The sequence below is a fragment of the Lygodium microphyllum genome, chromosome 23 (assembly GCF_053477565.2).
Source record: "Lygodium microphyllum isolate KBCC chromosome 23, Lygodium_microphyllum_v1.1.10, whole genome shotgun sequence".
Taxonomy (NCBI): domain Eukaryota; kingdom Viridiplantae; phylum Streptophyta; class Polypodiopsida; order Schizaeales; family Lygodiaceae; genus Lygodium; species Lygodium microphyllum.
Genome location: NC_141157.1, coordinates 131,554,776 through 131,578,069, shown reverse-complemented (window position 1 = coordinate 131,578,069; position 23,294 = coordinate 131,554,776). Strand labels below are relative to the sequence as shown.

Below are 23,294 nucleotides of genomic sequence, written 5' to 3'. Positions count from 1 at the left end.
TATTTGCTTAATAAAGCAAAACTTTCAAGACGTGTGATTTGTTGGATGTTATTATTTCAAGAGTTTTATTTTCAAATAGTTACTTGACCTAGTAGAGCTCGTGTCTTAGCAGATCATCTCTCATGATTATTAACATCAGACAAGGAGGAAGGAGTGGAAGATGATTTGCCGGATGCATTACTTTTTACTATGGAGACACAAGTTCCATGGTATGCTGATATTGCAAATTTTCTTAGTACTGCTCAATATCCACCTGCTGCTCATAATTGCAAGAAGCAATAGATATTAATGCAAGCACGCTCCTATGGATTATTAGGGGGTTATCTTTATAAATTCTTTCCACTCGAGGGTATCTATCGACGATGTGTAAGGGAAGATGAAGTCCCAGTGGTTCTTAAGGCATTGCATGATGAGCCGTATGGTGACCATTTTGTTGGTGAATTAACTACAAGGAAAGTTCTATTAGTTGGTTATTGGTGGCCTACCCTATTTAAAGATGCTTATTATTATTGTCAAAAATATGATGTATGTCAAAGGACTGGTTGTCTTCTAAGAGTTTTGCTATGCCTTTGACATCTATATTGGCATTAGCACCTTTTGAGAAGCGGGGAATTGATTTTGTGGGCCCAATTGATCCGCCTACTAGCTATTGATCTAATCGTTATGTTTTGGTCTATACTAACTATATTACAAAGTGGGTGGAAGTGAAAGCGCTTAAGATGGATAAAGCCATTGATGTGGCTAAGTTTATGTATGAAAATATTATTACATGTTTTGGTTGCCCACTAGAATTAGTAAGTGACCAAGGTTCCCATTTTTTGAATGGTTTTATCAGCGAGTTAATGGAAATCTACAAAATTTAACATCGCAAATCAACGCCTTATTATCCCAGAGCTAACGGTCAGGTTGAAGTAACCAATCGCATTATTTGTGGGATTTTAACTAAAACGGTTACTTCTCACAGACAAGATTGGGATGAACATTTATATGAGGCATTATGGGCCTATAGAACCACTTATAAAGTGACAATGCAGAATACACATTTCAATTTAATTTATGGAACCAATGCTATTTTTCCAATTGAGCAAGAGTTGCCCACTTTACTAGTAGCCCTATCATTACGATTAGGTGAGGTTGAATCTTTGAAACAACAGATTTTACAATTGGTAAAGTTGGACGAGGAGAGATTATTAGCTCTACAAAGTTTAGAGACGATGCAAAAATGTCGTAAAGCATGGCATGATCAGAATATCAAAGTACGAGAGTTTAAGGAACATGATTTAGTTTTACTTTATGATAGTCATTATTACAAATTTCTTGGGAAGCTCAAAATTTGTCGGTTAGGACCTTTTAATACTATTAAGGTTTATGATAATGGTTCTCTTGATGTAGAGGATATTAATGCATAAAATGAGATATTTAGGGTTAATGGCCTCTGCCTTAAACATTTTGTGACTTAGGGTAGCTAGGTATAGTTCAATTTGTGGTTAAAATAATCTTTTGATTGATCTACGTTTGGATTTCTTTTCTTTCTTTGGGAAAATGAGATATTTAGGGTTAATGGCCTCTGCTTTAAACATTTTGTGACTTAGGGTAGCTAGATATAGTTCAATTTGTGGTTAAATTAATCTTTTGATTAATCTACGTTTTGTTGAGAAACATGCGGGATCTAGAGCATGGCAGTGAGTTATGGTGGATGGAAGGAGAAGTGTGGACTCATGATGGAGAAGACAAAGACACTGTTTGTTACACAAGTGAATTAGGTTCCAAGATTGAGACTTGGACTCATAAACACAATCTTGTGTATATGGACAATGACATTGACACTTCACTGAAAAGAAAAGAGTACTATCATTGCATTAAGAAAAGGAAGCAAGTACAATGCTTTATAGGAAAGTAGGAAACTGCAGTAGGCACCACTGTGCATATGGGATAGGTTAGCCTGCATGTCCTTGGCCCTGAAGCTCCATACAAAGAGGCTGTTTAGTGAGTATGATTGCTGATTCTCAACACCTCTCCTCAATCACAACTAGAAAGGCACAAAGTGTGTAGAGGCTGTAATGAGAACCACCTGCAAAGTGTGGGCACACCACAAACATGGTAGACACCAGAGGCTGTCGTAGAAAAGGCTAAGTGTGGGCACCAAAACATGATGGACATCCAGAGGCTGTAACAGGGGCCTCACAAAGTGTACAGGGACTGTAATGCTAAGTTACATAAGGAGTTTACAAAGCTTATGGCAAGAAGCATTAGGGCAAGGAAATACAAGGCTTTTAAAACAGTCTATCAGAGTAATGAGAGTAGAAGGACTGATGAGTCTTGTCCTTTCGATCCTAGTGGTCTTCATCTTCATCTTCTTCTTCATCTTTTGGTCCATGGTCTTCTTCTTCTTTCACAGCTGCAAGATAGGCCTTTTGAGATCTCTTCCTAGCATGACAGAACTTCTCAGTATGTCCGGTCCTTTTGCAGAAGTCACAGAAGAGCGGTTCCTTTTTACCTTTGTATCTGTTGTTTACATATAACATTTGTTCATCCTTTGAAGTGCTGGGCTCTTCTTTTCTTTTTAAGTTTCTTTTCTTCTTCTAGCAGAGAGGCTTTAATATCAACAAGTTGAGGATCAGGCATGTTGGTTAGAGTGGTTGATACATTATCATAGGCAGGAGGCAAACTTTTTAACAAGACACCAATACAGACATCTTCATCCATTTTTAGCTTTATTCCTGCAAGTTGAGTAAGCAGGCTTTCCATGTAGTTCAGATGGGATGCCAGGGATGTATGAGGCTTCATATCAAGTCGGAAAAATTCAATTAATAGACCATACTTAGACGACTTTGACTGTGCACCAAATAGGGTATCCAATTTATCCCAAGTGTCATGGGACATGTCACAGGCATCCACACGATGGATGTAGCTGTCGTCCAATTCCAGTTTGATGATGGCTTGTGCCTTGTCATCATTCTTCTGCCAAGTAACTGCAAGGTCCGCATCTCGAGGTTTCTTCTCTTTGCCATTTGTGATGGCCCAAAGACCCTTCTTCATCAGGATGAGCTTGATGCGGGTTTGCCAAGTGTGGAACCCGACTCCTTTGAATCGAGCATTTGGAGAGTCTTTTCCCATGTTGAGGTTGCAAGATTAGCAGCAAATCAACACCAGAATTCTGAGATTTTATCAGTAGAAGAGCAGATTGCAATGTGTCAAGAGACATAGTTAATGACAGTGTGAAAACACACTATGTCAGTGTTGATGTTGAGCTTGATTCTTCTTGTTCAGGATCGTTCGGTCGTTCTTCAATCTTCTCAGGTCCTTCCCCTCCTTGATTTGATGCTGGGTCAATGGATTAGAGTGGGCTTTAGCTTGGTTTAGTGTCAGGAGTGAGAAAAATGAGGAAAAAAAGAAGTTTGAGAGATTTTGGCTATGGCTGACAGTTTAGGGTTTCAGATAGGGGCCTGGTTTTTTGCAGATTGCAGGAGCTATGGTTGATCATTTCCAAAAAAAATTTTATGGAAATGAAGCTTCTTCAAGCTCTTCAAAAGCCCTATCCTCCTCGTCAAGATCGCGGCATGTATGGCGTGCACAGAGTGGACGAATAGATCAGGCGCAGTTTTCGTCAGCAGCCACAAATTTCTACAATGCCAGGGCTATAGATCACCAATGTGGTCGATTTTTGTGCCAGGAGGGAGCGCTCTAAGTAGAGGAAGATATGTCTAGAAGAGAGTTCATGAAGATCTGCAGGTCACAGTTGAAGACTATGGCAATGATTGGGAATTTTCACAATGCTGAGCTTCAAATAGACAAAAGTCATGGATTGATGTGATACATGGAAGCTTTGTGAGTTGAGGAACACTTTTCCAGAAGGAAGCTCCAAGTGATTTGACCTGTGGAGTGAGATATAAGCAGCTCAATCTGACAGGGTGCTGCAGGCTATGGCTGCCATGGAAGCTTAAGTGAAGGTAGAGTTGGGAGTTGAAGTCATGGGATGAGACTAAGCTGACCAGAGATTAACATGAGTTGAGAGAGAGCAGAGGAGAGCTAAGCCGAGCTGAGCCGTGCCCGACTGGACTCTGATACCATGTTGAGAAACATGCGGGATCTAGAGCATGGCAGTGAGTTATGGTGGATGGAAGGAGAAGTGTGGGCTCATGATGGAGAAGACAAAGACACTGTTTGTTACACAAGTGAATTAGGTTCCAAGATTGAGATTTGGACTCATAAACACAATCTTGTGTATGTGGACAATGACATTGACACTTCACTGAAAAGAAAAGAGTACTATCATTGCATTAAGAAAAGGAAGCAAGTACAATGCTTTATAGGAAAGTAGGAAACTGCAGTAGGCACCACTGCGCATATGGGATAGGTTAGCCTGCATGTCCTTGGCCCTGAAGCTCCATACAAAGAGGCTGTTTAGTGAGTGTGATTGCTGTTCTCAACACGTTTGGATTTCTTTTCTTTCTTTGGGGGTTTAAGTGGGATGCAAGTATGGCTTTTTTGTGGATTACCCTCGTCTTGATGCTGATAGTTTTGATACTATTCTTGTCGGGCCTTATGATATTCCATGTTTTCAGACGCATGACAGGTTCTTATATGCATTGAGAGGGGAGGCTTGTTGTGGTTCTTCTTTTGTGATTATTTTTTGTTTACAGTATCATCCACCATTTGATTATATGTCTTGTCATCAGCGGCATTTATTTGTGCATGCTTAGCTCTTATGTTGGCAATGTCGCACATACTTTTGATGTTATGGTACAATTGCCATGCAAGATATGATTGGTTACACATACCAATGCCATGATTATACTAGTGCTTTTTCTCTTGAGCGTGGCACTGGTCAGTTTAGGGTGGGTAGAGAGCAGTAAGAATTTGCTAGATATCGTTCCATTGTCTACCACCTTACTCCATCTTACCATGATTTGTAGACTAGTGTTCCATGCACATGTTGGGATTATGTAAGAAGCTAAGAATAAGGAATTAGTGTAAATAACATTAATATTATGTCATGTCACACTGACATTGGTATAAAAGGAGAGGACATGTAATTTTACTCATCCTTTTGACACATCAATACAATTACAGTCTCTCTCCCATCTTGCTCATCACAGCTTCTATCGCTTCTTCCTCTTTCCTGTCTTTCTCTCTCTAAATCTAGTATTTCTCTCTCCTCGTCACTCTTCTTTTCTCTCTTTTTGCAATCTTTCTCTCTCTTCTGCAATTTTCTCTCTCCTCTTTCTCTCTCCCTAGTTCTCTCTCTGACAAGTGGCATCAGAGCTTATGTCTTTGATCCTTGTGCAACACATCATTTTCATGATTTAAGATCTTGCTGGGGAGGTCACAATCATGAAAAATTTGGTTACAATATGTTTGGCTTGGTTTGGAACCATGTTTGTTTGTGCCTAGTTAGTTGGGGTAACTAGCACATGGAAAATCATGGTTAAAACTATGGTGACTGCATCAAACCGTGCTAAAGATGGTGGACCATGAGAGTATCCAGTGGACAATGTCGGGTTCCTACCAAGAATTTGACAGCTCGTGACCTATTGTGGTCCCAAAAATGAAGGGAGATGGAATGAATGTAGGTAATTGTGGTTTGGGAATGAGTTTGGTTGGGTTACTTTTGGGAGGTAGGGTTTACCTTTGTTAACAAACTTTCTCTCTCCTGCTCAAGCTTCTTTCAACCTCCATAGCTAAAATCTCCATTCTCTCTTTGTCCCATGAGTTCTACTATCAAAATGGACCTGAGAGCTTGAGTCTTCTTACTCCAAGCTTTCTTTAGAGTCCCCTTATGGCTCATAGGCCACTATTTCATCATATAGGACTTTAGTATAAACTGTCGCATTCTGTGCCTGCAATTCATGCTGAAGTATAATGAGGATTTCAAGAGCTCCTTGAGCTCTCAGGTAGCCATGGGAGGCCAGAGAGGATAACCGTGAGGAGCTATTGATTCCTTCCTCTTCAGTAGCCTGGGTTTTTTTTTTCCCTTGCAATTTGGTGATGAGGGGGAGACACTCTCTTCTGCTTTGGAGCTATAGAAGGTCTGCTGCCCTTTTCCTTTCAGGCTTGTAGATCTTTCCTTGAAGCACAAGATGATGATGAAGAAGAACACGTGAGAAATAAGAAAGGCTATGGCCACTCACAGAATGATCCCCATGAGGTAGTTGAGAAATCGCACTCGGAGTGGCAAAAATTGATGAAGTGTGCACTGCCACTTATTACAAATAGCTCTGTCATCCGGAGCAGTTGCACTTACAGACAGCTTTGTCATCCGGAGCAGTTGATCAGTGCTGCACTATCATTGACAACGTTCGTGATCTCTGCCACTGACAGCTGCTCGTGGTACGTCTTCTCCACAAAGATGACCGGTGTGTAGGACGAAAGCATGAAGTGGATCCTCGGGTATGGCACCAAGTTGGTTTGAAACTGGTCTGAAACTCGGTCACGTCCACATTCAGGGCTCCAACAAAATGGAGGGAGGCCGTCTAACCTGTGACACAAGCCTATACACCAAAAACCTTGAAGCCCCGTGAGACAGGTCAAGCCTATACACCAAAAGCCTTGAAGCCCTGTGTAGTTGTCTGCCAGCTTGCGGATCCGGTCCAAGTAGAGATCAACAATCTCCTTGCCAATAGTATAATGACCATGGGAAAAATTGTTGGCAGCATCTTCCTTGCCAATTTCTAGGTTTTGGTCGAGCCTGTGTGCATCTGAAGCCTTGCCTTTTATCAAAATTTCCATGTTTAGGGAGGTTCTTGCCAGAAACTTACAGAGCTTGTCCTTATCAAATTAACAGACAGACATGGAAGCGTGAGTTCTGCAGAGTATCAGAGCTCGATGGAATCAGCAATTGATACCTCATTATAGCACTGATCAATCACACAATAGCTGCTTGTTTGGTGTAGACAAGCTTTTCCAAAGCATCGACCCAGATCTTGGAGTATCAGAGATGGATGCATAAGAATAGCATGGATCATTTGGGCCACATCTATGTTACTTCCTAGACAAGTGTGAGAGGTGTGGTGTGTTAGAGCTTGATGGACACCGGGATTGCTGCCTATGAATAGCACAGAAATGGAAGCATGAGAGGTATGAAGTATCCGAGCTTGATGGAGTCAGGGATGGATTGAATCGTCAGTAGGTCTAGCTTGCTTAAAGGATCTACCAGGCGGCATCGCATGACCATGGCTTTAGATTTCTACAAATATTTTGCAAGCGTCTGACTATGCACAATTCAGACAACCAACTGAGGAAGCGTCCAATCGTGCACAATTCAGACAGCTGACTGTACTTCCCTGAGAGCAGCGGCAAGATCGACCCCAGCATTCCTTCTCTATTCCTGTATTTTTGCCATGTCACAGCATTCTGTGGTGCGTGCTGCATCTAAAAAAGTTGAGCCAATCCTGATTGTTGCTGTGACCAGAGCACTTAGCTTGACTGATGGCATCCTGGTGAAGGCCAGTAAGTTGACTAGAGGCCTGTGTTTGCTGACTCAGAGATGACTGATGAAAGGACTGTGTAGGAAGATGACTCAGATACTATGCAGGAGAAATCTGAGACTGCAGCTGTTGGTGTTGCTTTATCAGCTGTAGTTGCAGCTGTTGTAACACAGCTTCTGTTACCTGCTGTTGCAGCTGCTGCACCATTTGATGATGATGTTGCTGTTGCTACTAAAAAAAAAAGCCAATGAGTTTGGGTGGTGTTGCTGTACCATTTGCTTGTGAAAGATCCAAATGTCCACCAGATGGTTGATGATTGGAGTAGGCATTAGCGGGCAAGAAGAACGGCAAGCTGTACTTGTGTTTTCTTTTCTGCGATGAATCGAGCAGTACTCCAATATCAACAACACTCCAACATCATCAAGCTTGATCAAAAGAAACCCATCTCATCATTCCAATGATCTTCAGAGTAACTCCAAGGCTTGCTCTTAGGAAGATGACCGACATTTGATAGCTTTCAAGGTTGAATGCGTTGGCAGCAACATATATTTCGTGCGTTATAGATGCCTTTTGTAAAGTTTCTGGAGGATTGTTGTCATTTTGAGGCTGTTCTTTGTCATTAGTTTGGGAATTTTGGCTTGGAAGATGCTTTGTTTTAGAGGTAGCTTTGTATTTGAAATAGTTTGAGATTGCTATGAAGTTTTTCCTCTTTACTCCTCTGGGTGCTACATGATTGTTAGAAGACTGTGAGAAACAACCAGAACAAAAGGCCAGTTCCATCGTAAATGCAGACGGCCTTCCGTGGTGGGAGACAAGGCTTTTTGTTTCAAAGACCAGTGATTAGGAGCAGGGCAGTCAGGTTTTTTTTTAAACATGCAAAATGTTGACAGTTAATGCTACTCTGAAGAAAGTGTTCCAATGTGGTGCCCTGCTGGATTATCAGAGATTTTCCTTTGATATGTGTACAAAATCTTCAGAGAATTTAAGGTCTTCCTCTGGCTTAGTAACATTTACATTATATATCTTAGGAAAATCATAATGACCATGGATGTTGGAGTTAAAGTCCACTCCAACCCTTCTTGGACACAACATGTATGTTGGCTCATTTCTCTCATAAGGTAGGGTGTTACAAAATGACATCCATGCATCAATGTTCCCATCCCAATTTCTTATCCTCCACTTTGGTTGTGACTCATACCCCTTCATGGTCTTGGGCACCTCCATAACTTTATCTTCCCAATAGTTGTGTGCTTCCATCCCCCACAGTATTGGATTCTTCGCTCTTTCTATGTTCCACCGATCTCTAAGCCTTCTGCCCATGCTTATCACCTCTTCCACCACTCTAGGGGGGGTAAGCACTTAGCTCATTGTGGGTGGATCAAAAGGTAAACTCAAAGGGTTTGCACTTGTTTTCCCACTGTTTCCACACTACAAGTTCCATGTTTCAATTGACAAAAAATCATTCTTCTTTTTGTGGTATAGGATCTTCTGGGATTATTAGGGGTTGCACCCTTATCATTCTTCATGCCTGCTCCAACATCTTTTCTCTCTTTTTCTTGACTTCTTCTTTTCTTTCCGTAGTTGTATCCTCTATTGGCACCTCCTGTTAAGCTTCTGAACTTGGGGAAGATGGTTGTGGTACTAATTCTTTGTTTTGTTGCCCCACTCAAAATTCTACCCTACTTCACAAAGGGGTATCTGCTCTTCTTCTCCTCTTTACTAGATTCTATGGTCCCTATTCCTCCTTATACCCTAGAAATTCCACCTCTTGAACTGTTAGTCTTGCCCTTAGCAGGTACTCCCTTTGAACTTGCTAGCTTAGGCTAGTTTTTGCTTCTTGCACCTCGACACATAAGCTAGTTGCCTTATAGCTATGCAGGTAATCTCTAGCTTCTTCTTTAAGGTTTCAATGGCCTTCTCCTCTTTTTTGTTTGTGTGACACCTTAAATGGTGCTAGGGAAGGCATGTTGTTGGGCTTCCATTATCATCTTTACAACCTTTGCCCTATTCTTTTCTAGCACTCAATTTCCTCCAGCATGAGCTAGATGGCTTGCCAAGTCTTTCACTCTTCCCTTGCTCTTGGCTACCCATTCCTCAGCTTTTTAGTTCATTTTCTCTAGATTTTCATTTTGCCTTTGTGCTAAGGCCACAATCCTTGTCTCTGATCTTTCCACCTTTGGATTTGAAATGTAGGAAAATTTTCCATGTATTTAGGATACCATTATAGCCATAAAATGGGCTGACATATGTAAATATACCCTATAATTAGAGGATTAGGGTTAGCTATAAAAGATGAGGCTAGCCAAATGTAGCATCATCTTTAGATCATTTGGAGAATTCATGTTTTGGTAACTTTCTTGTACTTCTTTCCTAGTTTAGCTATGGCTACTGCCAACCATGATTAATGCAGATTAGTTCCTTCCCTTTCAATTTGTCTTGTTGGTTTCTTGTTGATCATCCATGGTCATGGATTTAGGCTAGTTTAGGCTAAGCTAGGTTAGCTTCATTACATTGATATCAGAGCATTAGTTTAGATCTTGTTAGAAGTCATTTTCATGCATTAGATCTAGTTGCAGTGACTAAGGAGTGAAAGCCATAGTTAAAAATTAGTCTCGCAGGCATTAGTTCTTCCATAACAGTGGTCAAACATGGAGATCTATCACAAACTGTGACTAAGATGGAGGTTCTTGGCATAAACTAGTGGATAATGGTGGGCTCCAGCTATTTTGGCAAGTGATCACCAAAATTTTAACCAAAATCTAGGGTAAGATGGAAAAAATGAAGGCTACAGCCTTTAATCGAGACCAAAATTGAGTTACTTTTTTTGAACAACAAGGTTTCTTTTCTTTCTTCAAGATTTTTTTCATGAATTTCATGGAAAATTTCTACTTCTACCTTGATTCTATGACTTCTACCCTACAAAAGCATCCTATAACAAGCTTCTTCATCATCTAAGCTTACCAACAAGCACCATTTATGGTGGTTTTGCTTTAGCTATGTTGCTTGTTGTGGAGCTTTTAAAGTCTACAAGCACCATTTATGGAGGTTTTGCTTCAGTTGTGTTGCTTGCTGTAGAGCTTTCAAAGGCATTAGTGCACAGGAACTAGTGTTCATAGGGAGATAGCTTCAAATGTTGATGAAGGACAGCTAGAAGGTATCTCAGACACTAAGCTTACTTACAGGAGAGATAGATATTGATGAGATCATGAGTTCATGATTAGTCATTCTAGAATCGCATGCAATGGAAAATACGATGAGGAGATTGAATAACTAGATAGATCACAAGATCTTCATGTTCAACGTCACATTTGGGTGGCCATTCTCCAGATGATTCATGTTTTCCTTCAACTACTTGTTCCTTTTCTTAGTAATCCTTCTCCTTTTCCTTTGCAAGCGTACAGAGACATCTGGAGGACTGAGGATGCATCCTTTGACCGTCTTGCATCTCTACTCACCCTGACGTGGAGAAATCTGGACTAACGATGCATTCTTTGACTGACTTGCATCTTTGCTAGCTTGAGTCTGTGTCTTCCTGACAAGGGGAGTGTTCTAGCAAGAGAAGACATCAAGTGCCATAAAGGATGGTTGAGCACGTATTGGAGAGGATGAACGTATTGCAGATGGAGGTGCATGAAATTGCTTTGCTTCACATCTCGATTGGAATGCTTGTGGCCATAAATGAAAGAATTTAAGAAGGCCTCTGTGTTGTTTGTTTTGAGCAGAGACTGGCAAGGCAACATTAAATGTCTCCAAGGCAAGGCCAGAGTGGTGTGCCTACACTTGGGGTTTGATATTGTAGGGCTGGCAAGGGGGCATTAATTGTTACTGCAAGACTGGCAAGGTAGCATTAACTATCTCTCCAAGGCAAGTCCAGAGTGGTGTGCTTGCACTTGGGGCTTGGGGAAGGAGGACTGGGGGTGCCATCGCTTGCCCCTCCTTGGGAGGATGCTCCACAAAGCTGCCCTATACTAGAGGATGCTCTGCAAAGATGCCATGTACTAAGTAAGCAACCAAAAGATTTCTCTTAGGAGGTTGTTCCTTACAGGATATGGCAAAGTATGATGTTATGGATATCTTACTGAATGATGATTTTGTTGATACATCATCTCGAATTCTTATGTGACCATCAAAAAATGTCATTCCTCTTGGGAATACTAAGCCCATAGCATCATACAATTTGCTCAACACTTCTTGATCATTCCAATATCTCATCATGGCTATAGGTTTTAGTTAGTTTAATTTCTCTAGAATAGGCTTCAAGTTTCTCAGTCCATGGCCATAAACTAAGGATTCTGCATTACTTGTTACATTACATCAAAGTACTGTTGTGTGTCTAGCTGAGGGTCTAGCTGAGGGATACCACTTGAACAAGCACTTTGAACACCGTGTTGCAACTATTTGGCCATATATTCTGTGTTTCATCAAGTTCTTGGTGATATAACGTGCTCTATGGTTTCAACATTTTCTCAATATTACGGTCCTAAAATGTAGAAGTGTTGTAGCTAATGAGTGAGCTCATGCCACAATAGCATAACGTGCACTACTGGATTGTGCAAAAATAATCTGGCCTCTCAGACTATATAGTCATGCAACTTCATTAGGATTTGTGATAACAATCACATGAGCCTTTTCTTGAAGCAACTCATCCTTAGTTGTGTTAGTGGAATGACCAACAAAATGTAGTGGGTGAACATAGATTGGAAAGATGGTTGGATTAGGTTGATCTTCCTAGATTCCTTGCAAAGGCTCAGTTGAGTGGAAGTGAGCTTAATTCATGAAAGATACTCAGTTTGGTTAAGCTTATCAAAGTCCTATTCTTCTCAACAAATGGAGCATGCTTTCTACCATTGTTAGGGAGGTTGAAGACAAGGAAATGTGACTATTGATCAATGCAGTATACAATATTAATAGGCAACAAAATAGCGTAGGGATAGCTCCATAATCCTTGAAATTGTTGCTAGAGGTTTCTAGGGCTCCATAACCTCCATTGTTAGCTTTATTTTAAGCTCCAAAGGCTTAGGTATTTGCAGCTTCTAGAATAAAATGGAACAGATATGAGGACTTTCGGCTAGTTTAATGGGCCAAATGGAGAGAACTCATCTTGCTACTTGATGGGGGAATCGATTCCAGTCTTTTGGAAGGACACTGGAATTAGCTTAGAAAGATTCCATGAGAGCTAAGCATTGTTGTATGATAAGAGACTTTGGAAATATATGAAGAGATCAAGAGAGTTGAAGGGATCAATATTAATCACATTTCTCATCATTATATCTAAAGAAAATGTATTCCAATCAATGAACATGAAGAAAGTTCATACATCCATATAGCACAAGTGTCAAACAATGCAATTTGCAGAGCACTATCCTAGGTTCTGGAACTGGTGAATAATATACTTGCATCCTCTGAGAAGCTCAACAATAGCTTTGTCAATAGGATTCAGCAACAACACACATGATCATTAGCTCCACACAGTGCATTTTGTGTTGATCATGCAAGCTCAACAACAGTTTCATTAGCAGGCTAGAAGAAACAGTGTAGATAGAAAAGCCTATGAATGCTTCTAGTATAATGCAATGGTGTTGATAGGATATACATGTTCATTGTCATTATTATGGTTAGCTACAAGCAAGATTTGCTTTATTTTTGGATTTGCAGAGGTTATTTTCACTTACCATAGTAACCTTCAACTCTTCCCTTGATGCCAGGAGGCATATTACACGGTGGATTCCGTGAGGTTTTACGGTGGATTCCGTAAACTTTGATTATCGGGGCTCATACACAAAGTGGATTCTTTGTGCGAGAAGTCGATGGGGACACCTATCCTTTTCGGGCGTTTCGTTAATTTAGTGTGTACATGGGTGATTCCATAGTGGGTGATTCCTCAAAATACATATTAAATTAATAAACGTTTATGAGTTTAGAGTGCGCACTCGTGATAAATTAAGATTAGGATTGATTTCTAACCAATTGATTTATTTATGTAGCTGAAAAGTGCTAGGTATTCACTTTTGTCAGTTTAATTGTATTATTTCACTAACGATTGTGAATGCTTCAGTTGATGTGTAGAGATAGCAGCAGTGGCGGTGGAAAGCATTGGAGGATAGCGTGTATTCGAGTTATCATCTATATTTTGATGGGCGCATACCTTAGGCATGGCGCCTATATTTTGTTGCGCCTATTTATTAAGGCGTTGGATATTTATTTATTATTTTTGTATGCGCATGGGTGCACGATTATGATATTTGTATTTGGACATTGTATTGGGTATGCCTGACTTCTTGGGCGCCCGTCCATTAGCTTTATTTCTATTTGGCACTAAAGCAAACTCAAAAGCCAAAAGCGTGCTATTTTGTAATTTGGGCTATTATTTGAGCTTAAAGATGATTAATACATAAAATACATGCTTTGTGGAGCGCTCACACAAGGCATGGGGAGAGATTGCACCCAATTGGTCTCTTGTTCATGTTGTGCATGCTTTCTACATTGAGTTTTGTGCAAAAAGTAGAGTTCTTTTGTTCTTGGGGACCTTCTGATGCTCACTACGCGCGCTTACGGCATCCGATTTGTGCACCAGTGGTATCAGAGCGAAGCTGAGATCGAGAGCTTCAAATCGCTACCCATCTTACGCAAAGGCAGAGCTCCTGGAACGATCGAGCTCTACAGTGAGTTTCATCGTGAACGTTCGATACGGGTGGATTCCTGGCGGTCAAGAACCTCTGTCTACAGCCTCTGATCGCAAAGGACCGGCTTGAGGAAGCGGAGAACCACTCCTACATCTCTCTCTCCAAGTCGTTTGAAACAGAGACAGTAAGCTTTATCTCCATATCCACAAGTTCAACAAGCTTTAAAATAAAGCTTAGGAAGTTAATAGTAAGATTTATAAAAGCTTACCTAATAGAAATCCAATGACCAGTAACGCGGCATGTCCTCAACGGATTCGCGGCGGAAAAAATGGACCCCCTCCCCTCAAAATTCGTCGATCAGTTTAATCCTATTAAGCTTAAGTCACTTAAGCTTTAAACAAGCTAAATCATTCAAGTTCTACAAGTCTTCTTACTCTACAAGTCACAAAGGTCAATCAAGTCCACAGAGATCAAAACCGACTTATTCCAATTACTCCCATAAAGGCTATTCCTGTGCAGAAGCACAAAACTACAAAATTATTTCCTAGAAGACTCTGTTCACATACGCAGACTTGCTGAACCAATTTTAGCACAGGTAGAAGGTCATATGCAGTTTCAAAGAAGACTACAAATCCCGCAACCGCAAAAGGACAAAGACTGTAAAAGCCAAATAAAAATCTATAAGCCTTGTATACTCGACTTTGAGCTACGCTCATCTTGCTAATTGGATTTTGAGAGAGTGAGGTCTTTTGGATTTTTACAGGATGACGGAACAAAACATGGACGATTTAATGATTGAAGGTGATCTTCCTGAACCTACGATGGAATAAAAATTGGATTTAATTATGATGCAGCTTGATGAAGAACGAAGAGCCCGATAAGCTTTGCAAGTTCAATTGGCCAATTTGCAACGAACTACCACCGACAAAGATGGACCACAACCCGAAGATCTTATCCGACGTACCGTCGATGTGATGCTCGAAGCTCAATCCATCGACAAAGAAACAAAGATAAGTAAAAGAAATTTCAAATTTCGTACTTTCAATGGAACTCGAGATGGAAAGACTGTACTTACATTTATTAGTCAGTTTGATGACTACTTTCATGAAGAGACATACGCTGAAAAAGACAAAATTAAATGTGTCACTAATCATTTAGTCGATCGAGCATCTCTTTGGTAGACCATGGTTTGCAAGAGCATTGATTGTCCCACTACCTGGGAGAGTTTCAAAAAGAAGTTTTTGCAGAATTTCCTTCCTCCTCAATTCCATGAAAAAGCCATAAAGCAATGGGATCTTCTACAGCAAAGAGATCATGAGCCTATTTCCCAATACACCGAACGTTTTTAGAATGCCCTACTGCAACTCCGAATGCTTGAAGACGTATCTGAAGCGACTCACAAGCGTAAGTTTATGTCTGCTTTACTTGGACATTACTACGCTGAAGTCAAGTTCAAGCCTACAACCCTTGAAGATGCAATTTCTTTGGCTCATGACACTGAAGACAAGATTCGAGGAAGAGACAAGCGTTCACAACAATTTCAAGCAAATGGTAACTATGGTTCCAAGAAATTCAAATCAAATTTTAGAAGATTCAATCAAAGTCGTTTTTCTTCATCATCTTTCCGTAAGTCTTGGACAAAACCACCTGCTTTGCCATCAAATACCAATCAAAACCCTAAGCCATCCTCACAGCCAAATCCCAATATTCCTAGACTTTCTGCCATTGCAAACAATGTATCTAAAGCCAAACCTATAGTGTGTTACAAATGCCATCAACCTAGACATCTAGCAGCCAATTGCCAATAGAAGCCAGCTGTCCATATCAATTATCTTGGAGCAATGGAAGAAGAAGAACGTGAGGAAATGCCTAACTTTACGGAAGATGAAGACGATATTGCTACTCCTTCAGATACTTTACCAGGTATGCCAACCCCACATTCTTTGTTGACAATGAAATGTTTAGTACATGGAAAAGAAAAGATTATTTTGCATGATGATGGTAGCACACATGATTTTATTTCTGCAAAGTTAGTGAAAGAATTGAAATTACAAACTGTTTCTATGCATTATCGCATTAAAGTAGCATTCTTAGGCACAAGATATAATGGAACACAAGAGGTGCATGACTTATAAATTAAAATTGGTGAATACACTGAACGAAGGAATTTCCTAGTTGTACCTTTGCAGTCTAGTGATATTATCCTAGGTATGCCTTGGCGTCATCAGTATAATCCTGACATAGAGTATTCCATGCATTCAATTAAAATTCATTTTCAAGGAAAACAAATTACATTACATGGTATACACGCATCCAATAATTTTCCACTGTTTACTCATACTCAAGCTAAACGTGCATTACGTAAAAGTAGCAAATCTTATCTAATTTGGGTGAAGGAACTTCAAGCAAAAGAAAAACATATGCATCCTAGGCATAAACAATTTCTTGCTCAATTTAAAGATTGTTTTGCTGATAATTTACCACCTTGACTATCTTCTTCACGTCGATCACAAAATAGATTTAATTCCTGGTACACAACCACCATGTAAAGAACCATATAGGCATAATCAAATTGAACAAAAAGAAATTCAAAATCAAATAGAGGAATTGTTAAACAGAGGATTAATTAGACCTAGTAGTTCTCCATTTGGTGCACCTGTTTTATTAGTAAAGAAGAAGAATAATACTTATCGTATGTGCATTGATTATCGTGCCCTGAATAAAATTACAGTTAAGAATAGATATCCAATTCCTAGGGTAGATGATCTTATGGATAAACTACAAGGTTCTGCCATATTCAGTAAGATAGATCTTAAATCCGGTTATCATCAAGTGAGATTAGATTAATCTGATATATTCAAAACTGCATTTAGAACACAATTTGGACATTATGAATTTCTATTGATGCCTTTTGGATTGATTAATGCACTTGCTACATTTAGTCGAATGATGAATTGCATATTTTTGAAATGTCAACATTTTGGTATAATATTCTTTGATGATATATTGGTATTCAGTAAAAATGAGAAAGAGCATTATGAACATCTGTTTTTAGTTTTCAAGTTGTTGAAAGATAATCAATTGTATGCTAATCCAGAAAAGAGTGAATTCTTTCAAACAGAAATTGAATATCTAGGTCACATTGTTTCATCAGAAGGTATTAAGGTTGACTCTAAGAAGATAGAAGCAATATTGAATTGGCCCATACCCAAAAATGTGCATGAGTTACATTCTTTTCTAGGTCTTGCTAGTTTTTACAGGAAGTTTGTGCAAAATTTTTCATTACTTGCTTTGCCATTGACTAAACTTCTAAAGAAGGGTATTGTTTATAACTGGACTGATAATCAACAAAAATCTTTTGATTTATTGAAACATGCATTAACCCATGCTCCTGTATTACAGCTACCTGATTTCAATAGACCATTCTTTTTAGTAGTTACTGATGCTAGCAGATCTGGAATAGGAGCCGTACTTATGCAAGATAATCATCCCATAGCCTATTCTAGCTATAAAGTGAAACCATCTGAACTTAAATATTCTACTTATGATTAAGAATTGTTAGCTGTAGTACAAGCTTTACGTCAATGGAAACATTACTTAATGGGTTCTAAGTTTATGATTAAGACTGACCAACAAAGCATTAGACATCTCCTTAGTCAACCCCAAATATCTGACCAACATATCAAATGGACAGCTTTCATTCAAAGTTTTTATCCCCTTATCCAATATCAACCAAGAAAAGAAAATGTAGTAGCCGATGCTTTAAGTAGAAGACCAACAATTCATAATATCTCTGTGATATCATTTGATTCCCTAATTCCTATGAAAGATACTTATTATCAGGACATTACTTTTCAAGCTGATTGGAATAAATTAGTTGCAAATAACTGGATTCCTATTGATTCATTGTCTTACAATGATGGATTCATGTTTTATGAAAATAGATTATGTGTTACAGTTCCATTTAGATCTTTTGTTTTGAATGAGATTCATTATCCTCCATATCAAGGTCATAGAGGTATTATCTCTACTTTGCGTACATTGACTGAAGATTTTTATTGGCCACATATGGACACTGATGTATCTAACTTTGTTTCTGAATGTTTAGTTTGTCAAAGAGTCAAGAGACATCATGGTAAACAGTATGGTTTACTAATGCCTTTATCTATTCCATCACGACCATGGGAACAGATTTCTATGGATTTTATTACTGGTTTACCTAACACTAAAGCTAACCATGATATGATTTGGACTGTTGTAGATAGGTTTAGCAAACAAGCATATTTCATTCCATGCAAGAAAACTTTAACAGCATCTCAAACAGCTCAATTATTTTTGAAAACTGTATTTACTAATCATGGTTTACCAAAAGTTATTATTTCTGATCATGATTCTAGATTTTGTAATAATTTTGGGATTACTTTGTTTGCTAACTTAGGAACAAAGATTGATTTTTCATCTGCATTTCATCCTGAAACCAATGGTCAAACAGAAGCTACTAACAGTACTATCGTAGATCTTCTATGTGCTTACACTATTTCAAAACCACACACATGGGATACACATCTACATTTACTTCAGTTTGCATATAACAATACACTACATACAGCTACAAAGAATGCACCGTTTGAAGTTATTTATGGTTATAGATTGCCTACACCTGTTGCATCTTTATCAAATAAAATTCAAAGTGCTGATGATATTGCTAACATGCACGCTATTATTTTTTATGAAGTTAAAGATATGATTGCCAAATCCCAGATCATATACAAAACAAGCCAATAAGAAAAGACAGGCCATGAATTTCAAAGTTGATGACTATGTTTGGTTAAGAATAGAAAAACGAAGATTACAAAGTGTAGATAAACACCTAGTTGTGAAATTAGCACCTAGATTCTATGGACCATTTAAGATCATTCACAAAATTAATGACAATGCATTTAAGTTAGAACTACCACCACATTGGAAAATTCATAACACCTTTCATATTAGTTTATTACGACCCTTTAGAGGCCAATTACCTGTACACCCTGTCTATGAAAACCCACCTTTGTTAGATGAAGAGATTGAAATCCTTGAACCTGAAGCTATTATAGATACTGACTTTATGACCACTAGAACTGGCCGTAGATATTCTAGATATTTGGTCAAGTTTAAAAACCACCCTGTTGAAGAGGCCCAATGGATGCACGCTAGAGACTTAAATGTTTTCCCCACTCTCTTAGCTCCACATTGAGCTAATAGCAATTGAGGACAATTGCTATCCCACCCAGGGATATGATGCCAGGAGGCATATTACACGGTGGATTTCGTGCCACGGTGGATTCCGTGAGGTTTTACGGTGGATTCCGTAAACTTTGATTACCGGGGCTCATACACAAAGTAGATTCTTTGTGCGAGAAGTCAATGGGGGACGCCTATCCTTTTCGGGTGTTTTGTTAATTTAGTGTATACATAGGTGATTCCGTAAAATACATATTAAATTAATAAACGTTTATGAGTTTAGAGTGTGCACTCGTGATAAATTAAGGTTAGGATTGATTTCTAACCAATTGATTTATTTATGTAGCTGAAGGTTGCTAGGTATTCACTTTTGTCGGTTTAATTATATTATTTTACTAATGATTGTGAATGCTTCAGTTGATGTGTAGAGATAGCAGCAGTGATGGTGGAAAGGATTGGAGGATAGCGTGTATTCGAGTTATCATCTATATTTTGATGGGTGCATACCTTAGGCATGGTGCTTATATTTTATCGCGCCTATTTATTAAGGTGTTGGATATTTATTTATTATTTTTGTATGCGCATGGGCGCACACGATTATGATATTTGTATTTGGACATTGTATTGGGTATGCCTGACTTCTTGGGCGCCCGCCCATTAGCTTTATTTCTATTTGGCACTAAAGCAAACTCAAAAGCCAAAAGCATGCTATTTTGTAATTTGGGCTATTATTTGAGCTTAAAGATGATTAATACATAAAATACATGCTTTGTGGAGCACTCACACAAGGCATGGGGGGAGATTGCACCCAATTGGTCTCTTGTTCATGTCGTGCATGCTTTCTACATTGAGTTTTGTGCAAAAAGTAGAGTTCTTTTGTTCTTGGGGACCTTCTGACGCTCACTACGCGCGCTTACGGCATCCGATCTGTGCACCATCCCTATTCTCTTGAGTGCTTTGGTATTGGGTATTGGCTCAAATTTGGATGAGAAGTAACAGAAACACTTAAACAGAGCAAAACATGGTGTTGCCTACTGTAGACAAACCTAGATAATCATTTTTAGAATGGGATGTAGATACCAAATAATGCAAACTAGGACTTCTAATTGAAGGTAGAGCAAACTTCTTACCATATAGTGAGTGAAGTATTGATTACCCCAAGCTTCTATCATTGCCTTTTTAAAAAGGTTCAATTGGTTTTTGAAGTCGATTATCATCATTTCACTCTGTTTTATGACAATAAAAGAATACTTTTTCTAGTGTTTCCCAAACATTGGCTTTTCTATTCTGAGCTTGTCCATTATCATTATGATCCTTAACTACATTGTGTAGGCACTTCCATTGATTGTATCTAATAGTTGAGCCACCATTCCTAGAGTTTAACTTACCAAGTCTCCCATGAAAGTCTAGGAACCTTCTAGCCTTCAATCCACCAATAGATGGCTTTTTGGGGACACAATTGCCATCCTTAGACTTTTGAAGATCTAGTTCAATAACAACATTACCATCATGTAAACGAATTGTAGATAAGACTTTTCAATCTTTGTTATAGCATATGTTCTAGTAGTTGATAATGGCTTCAACTTCCATGCAAATCCTATATAAAGATGAAAAAAAATTTCAGTTATCCTACAAAGCACATGAAGTATACAGATATGGGCATTCATTAAAGGAATATCTAGGACTGGCTTAAACTATGGATCCTTGTTGTGCCTAGAGGGAGCTCTATTCCAATTGCTTGAGTTAAACTCTATGGCTGGGGACATGTAATATAGGCAAGGAGATCTGGAGTTGGCTCCCTTTGATACATTGTACATACATTTAAGTGTCTTTAAGTCACCAGCTATGTGACACTCAATCTTATAGTTCCCAAATCCTTCATCAAATAGCTCTTCTCTTGCTTGTTGTCTCTTAATAATATCAGGTATTGGTGCTTGATGAAAAAACCAATACAATATATTAAAATATTCTATATCTACTTCGAATGGTCCTAGCCACAAGATATTGTGTTTTGATTGAACACTAAATGACATTGAGTGATTGTAATGATATGATGAAGATGCTCTATTAATCAAGGTAATAGAGACCCTTTCTAATTTTTTACATTTTAGAATCTCACTTTCATAAAGTTTAACCACAAATCTAGCCACTCCTTGTGCCTCTTCTAGTGACAAGTCATAGAATCTAATCATTAAGCATTGTAGGGTGGCCAAGTCAAGGAAAATATTGTTAAATTCATTGAATACAACATCCTTTTCCTTGCCCTTGAAGCTAGCCTTGATATGGAAAGGCTCACCCAGAATCTTCATTACCTTGTTATTCACTCTCTGTCTAATAGTTATAATCACATATGGCCTTGGAAGTATGCAATTATGTACTTGTCCTTGCTTCATATTTGACTATAAAAGCTAGAAAAGTTGTATATAAGCATCTCAACTGATACCAGTATTGTCTAGTGTCTTGTGCACTAACTCAGTATCCAAAGAGAGATTCTTTATAAATGACTCCAAGCATTATTTCTTTGCCCTTTTAAATTTCTTCTTCTCCAAAATATATTTTGAAACTACTGAAGGAAGAAGAAGATAAATTGAGATGCTTTCAAAGAATCTCTTTCACTTGCATTTGGTTGAAGAAGAGACCTAAACAAAATCAACATCACAAATCAATACAATTAATTATAAATAAAGTCATATTTCATATTTTTAAAGTGGAAAAAAATGTACCTTGTTGCTTGGATTATTTTACTACAACCACCTCCTCCTCGTTTGAGACTCTCAATATTTCTAAGAGCCTTTTGTCAATTTCGAAGTCCTAAAATAGTTTCCTTTTACTGATAAGATTTGATGTGTTTCTCCAACAAATGAATCCTTTGTTGATAGCCTTCTAGCTTCTACAGTAACTCTTGTTATGTTTTGATAAAAGATGGTTCTCCAATTTGAGGACATCATTTTCTGCAACCCAGTTAAGTGTATAGCCTAGAAACCCATTATAACCATCACCAATGAACCTCAATGTTAACCCTCAAACGAACAAGGTGAAAAATCCAAAAAATCTAAAGCAGAAGACAAAGCCAAGACAAAAGCAGAATGGAGGACGAAGGCAGGAGGACGAAGGCACGCCAAGAAAAAACGGGAAACACAAGAAGTGTGAAAAAATCCTAAATCAAGGAGAGGCACTCAAGAAAAAGTGCAAGTCAATGCTTTTGTAAAAGGGCGCAAGGCGCACCGTGATTTATTTTAAGAGCACCGGCTCTGACTTGTGCAAATTGTAAATGTAGATGGGTTGTAGGAAGGAAGCTAGGAAGATAGGAGAACAATGGAAAAAATGGCCTAGGCCATGTAAAAAGAAGATGACCACCCAAATGGGATCTAGGGCTTTATATTTAAAGTTCAAAAGATGAATGAGAGCTCGTTCTTTGGTGTGTGGCAAAGTGGACTCTTCTTCTTCTCTCATTTTCTTCTCTTTTCTTGCTTGTGTGTGCTTGAGGGAGGGAGTGTGAGAGTGTAAGGGAGTGAGTGTGTGAGGGTGAGGAATCAAGAAGGAGAAGCTCTCCACCATCTCCTCTCTTCTTTTTCTCTCCTCTTCCCTTCTCTTCTCTTGTCTCATGTGCGGATATGGAGGATGAAGCTTGGAGGTGGACATTTGAGGATGCTTGATCTTGCATCAAGAATTGTGGAGCTATCGGAGTGCTTGAGAGAGGAAGCAACTCAATCGGGTATCAAGTTAAGCTCACTACACTCGTAAAGAGAGATAGCGCGTTGGCTATGTGAGAGGTAGCCATTAGTGCTCGCTTGAAACACTTGAACAATAAGCAGTCTGTAGGTCTTGACGGTAGAGCTTGAGCTCGCCTCTACATTTTGGTTCCATTGCCAGGACAAATGGATTCAAGCTTGAGCATTTACGCACTCCAAATCGAGCATCAAAGTAAGGGTTTCATCCTCGAATCAAAGCTTGAGATAGATAGAAGGTTTTGGGTTTTAATCCGTGTGGAGCCCCAAGAGAGACACCAAGGAAATAGGGT

General features: G+C 39.0%; 1 protein-coding gene across 1 annotated transcript; it reads right to left on the bottom strand.

Annotated features, from left to right (window-relative positions):
* Positions 1–6,255: 6,255 nt before the first annotated feature.
* LOC148016751 (uncharacterized) lies at positions 6,256–6,729 on the bottom strand. The gene has a single exon (XM_087663922.1). It carries the CDS (start codon positions 6,727–6,729, stop codon positions 6,256–6,258), a length of 474 nt encoding a protein of 157 aa, XP_087520048.1.
* Between the last annotated feature and the right edge of the window lie 16,565 nt (positions 6,730–23,294).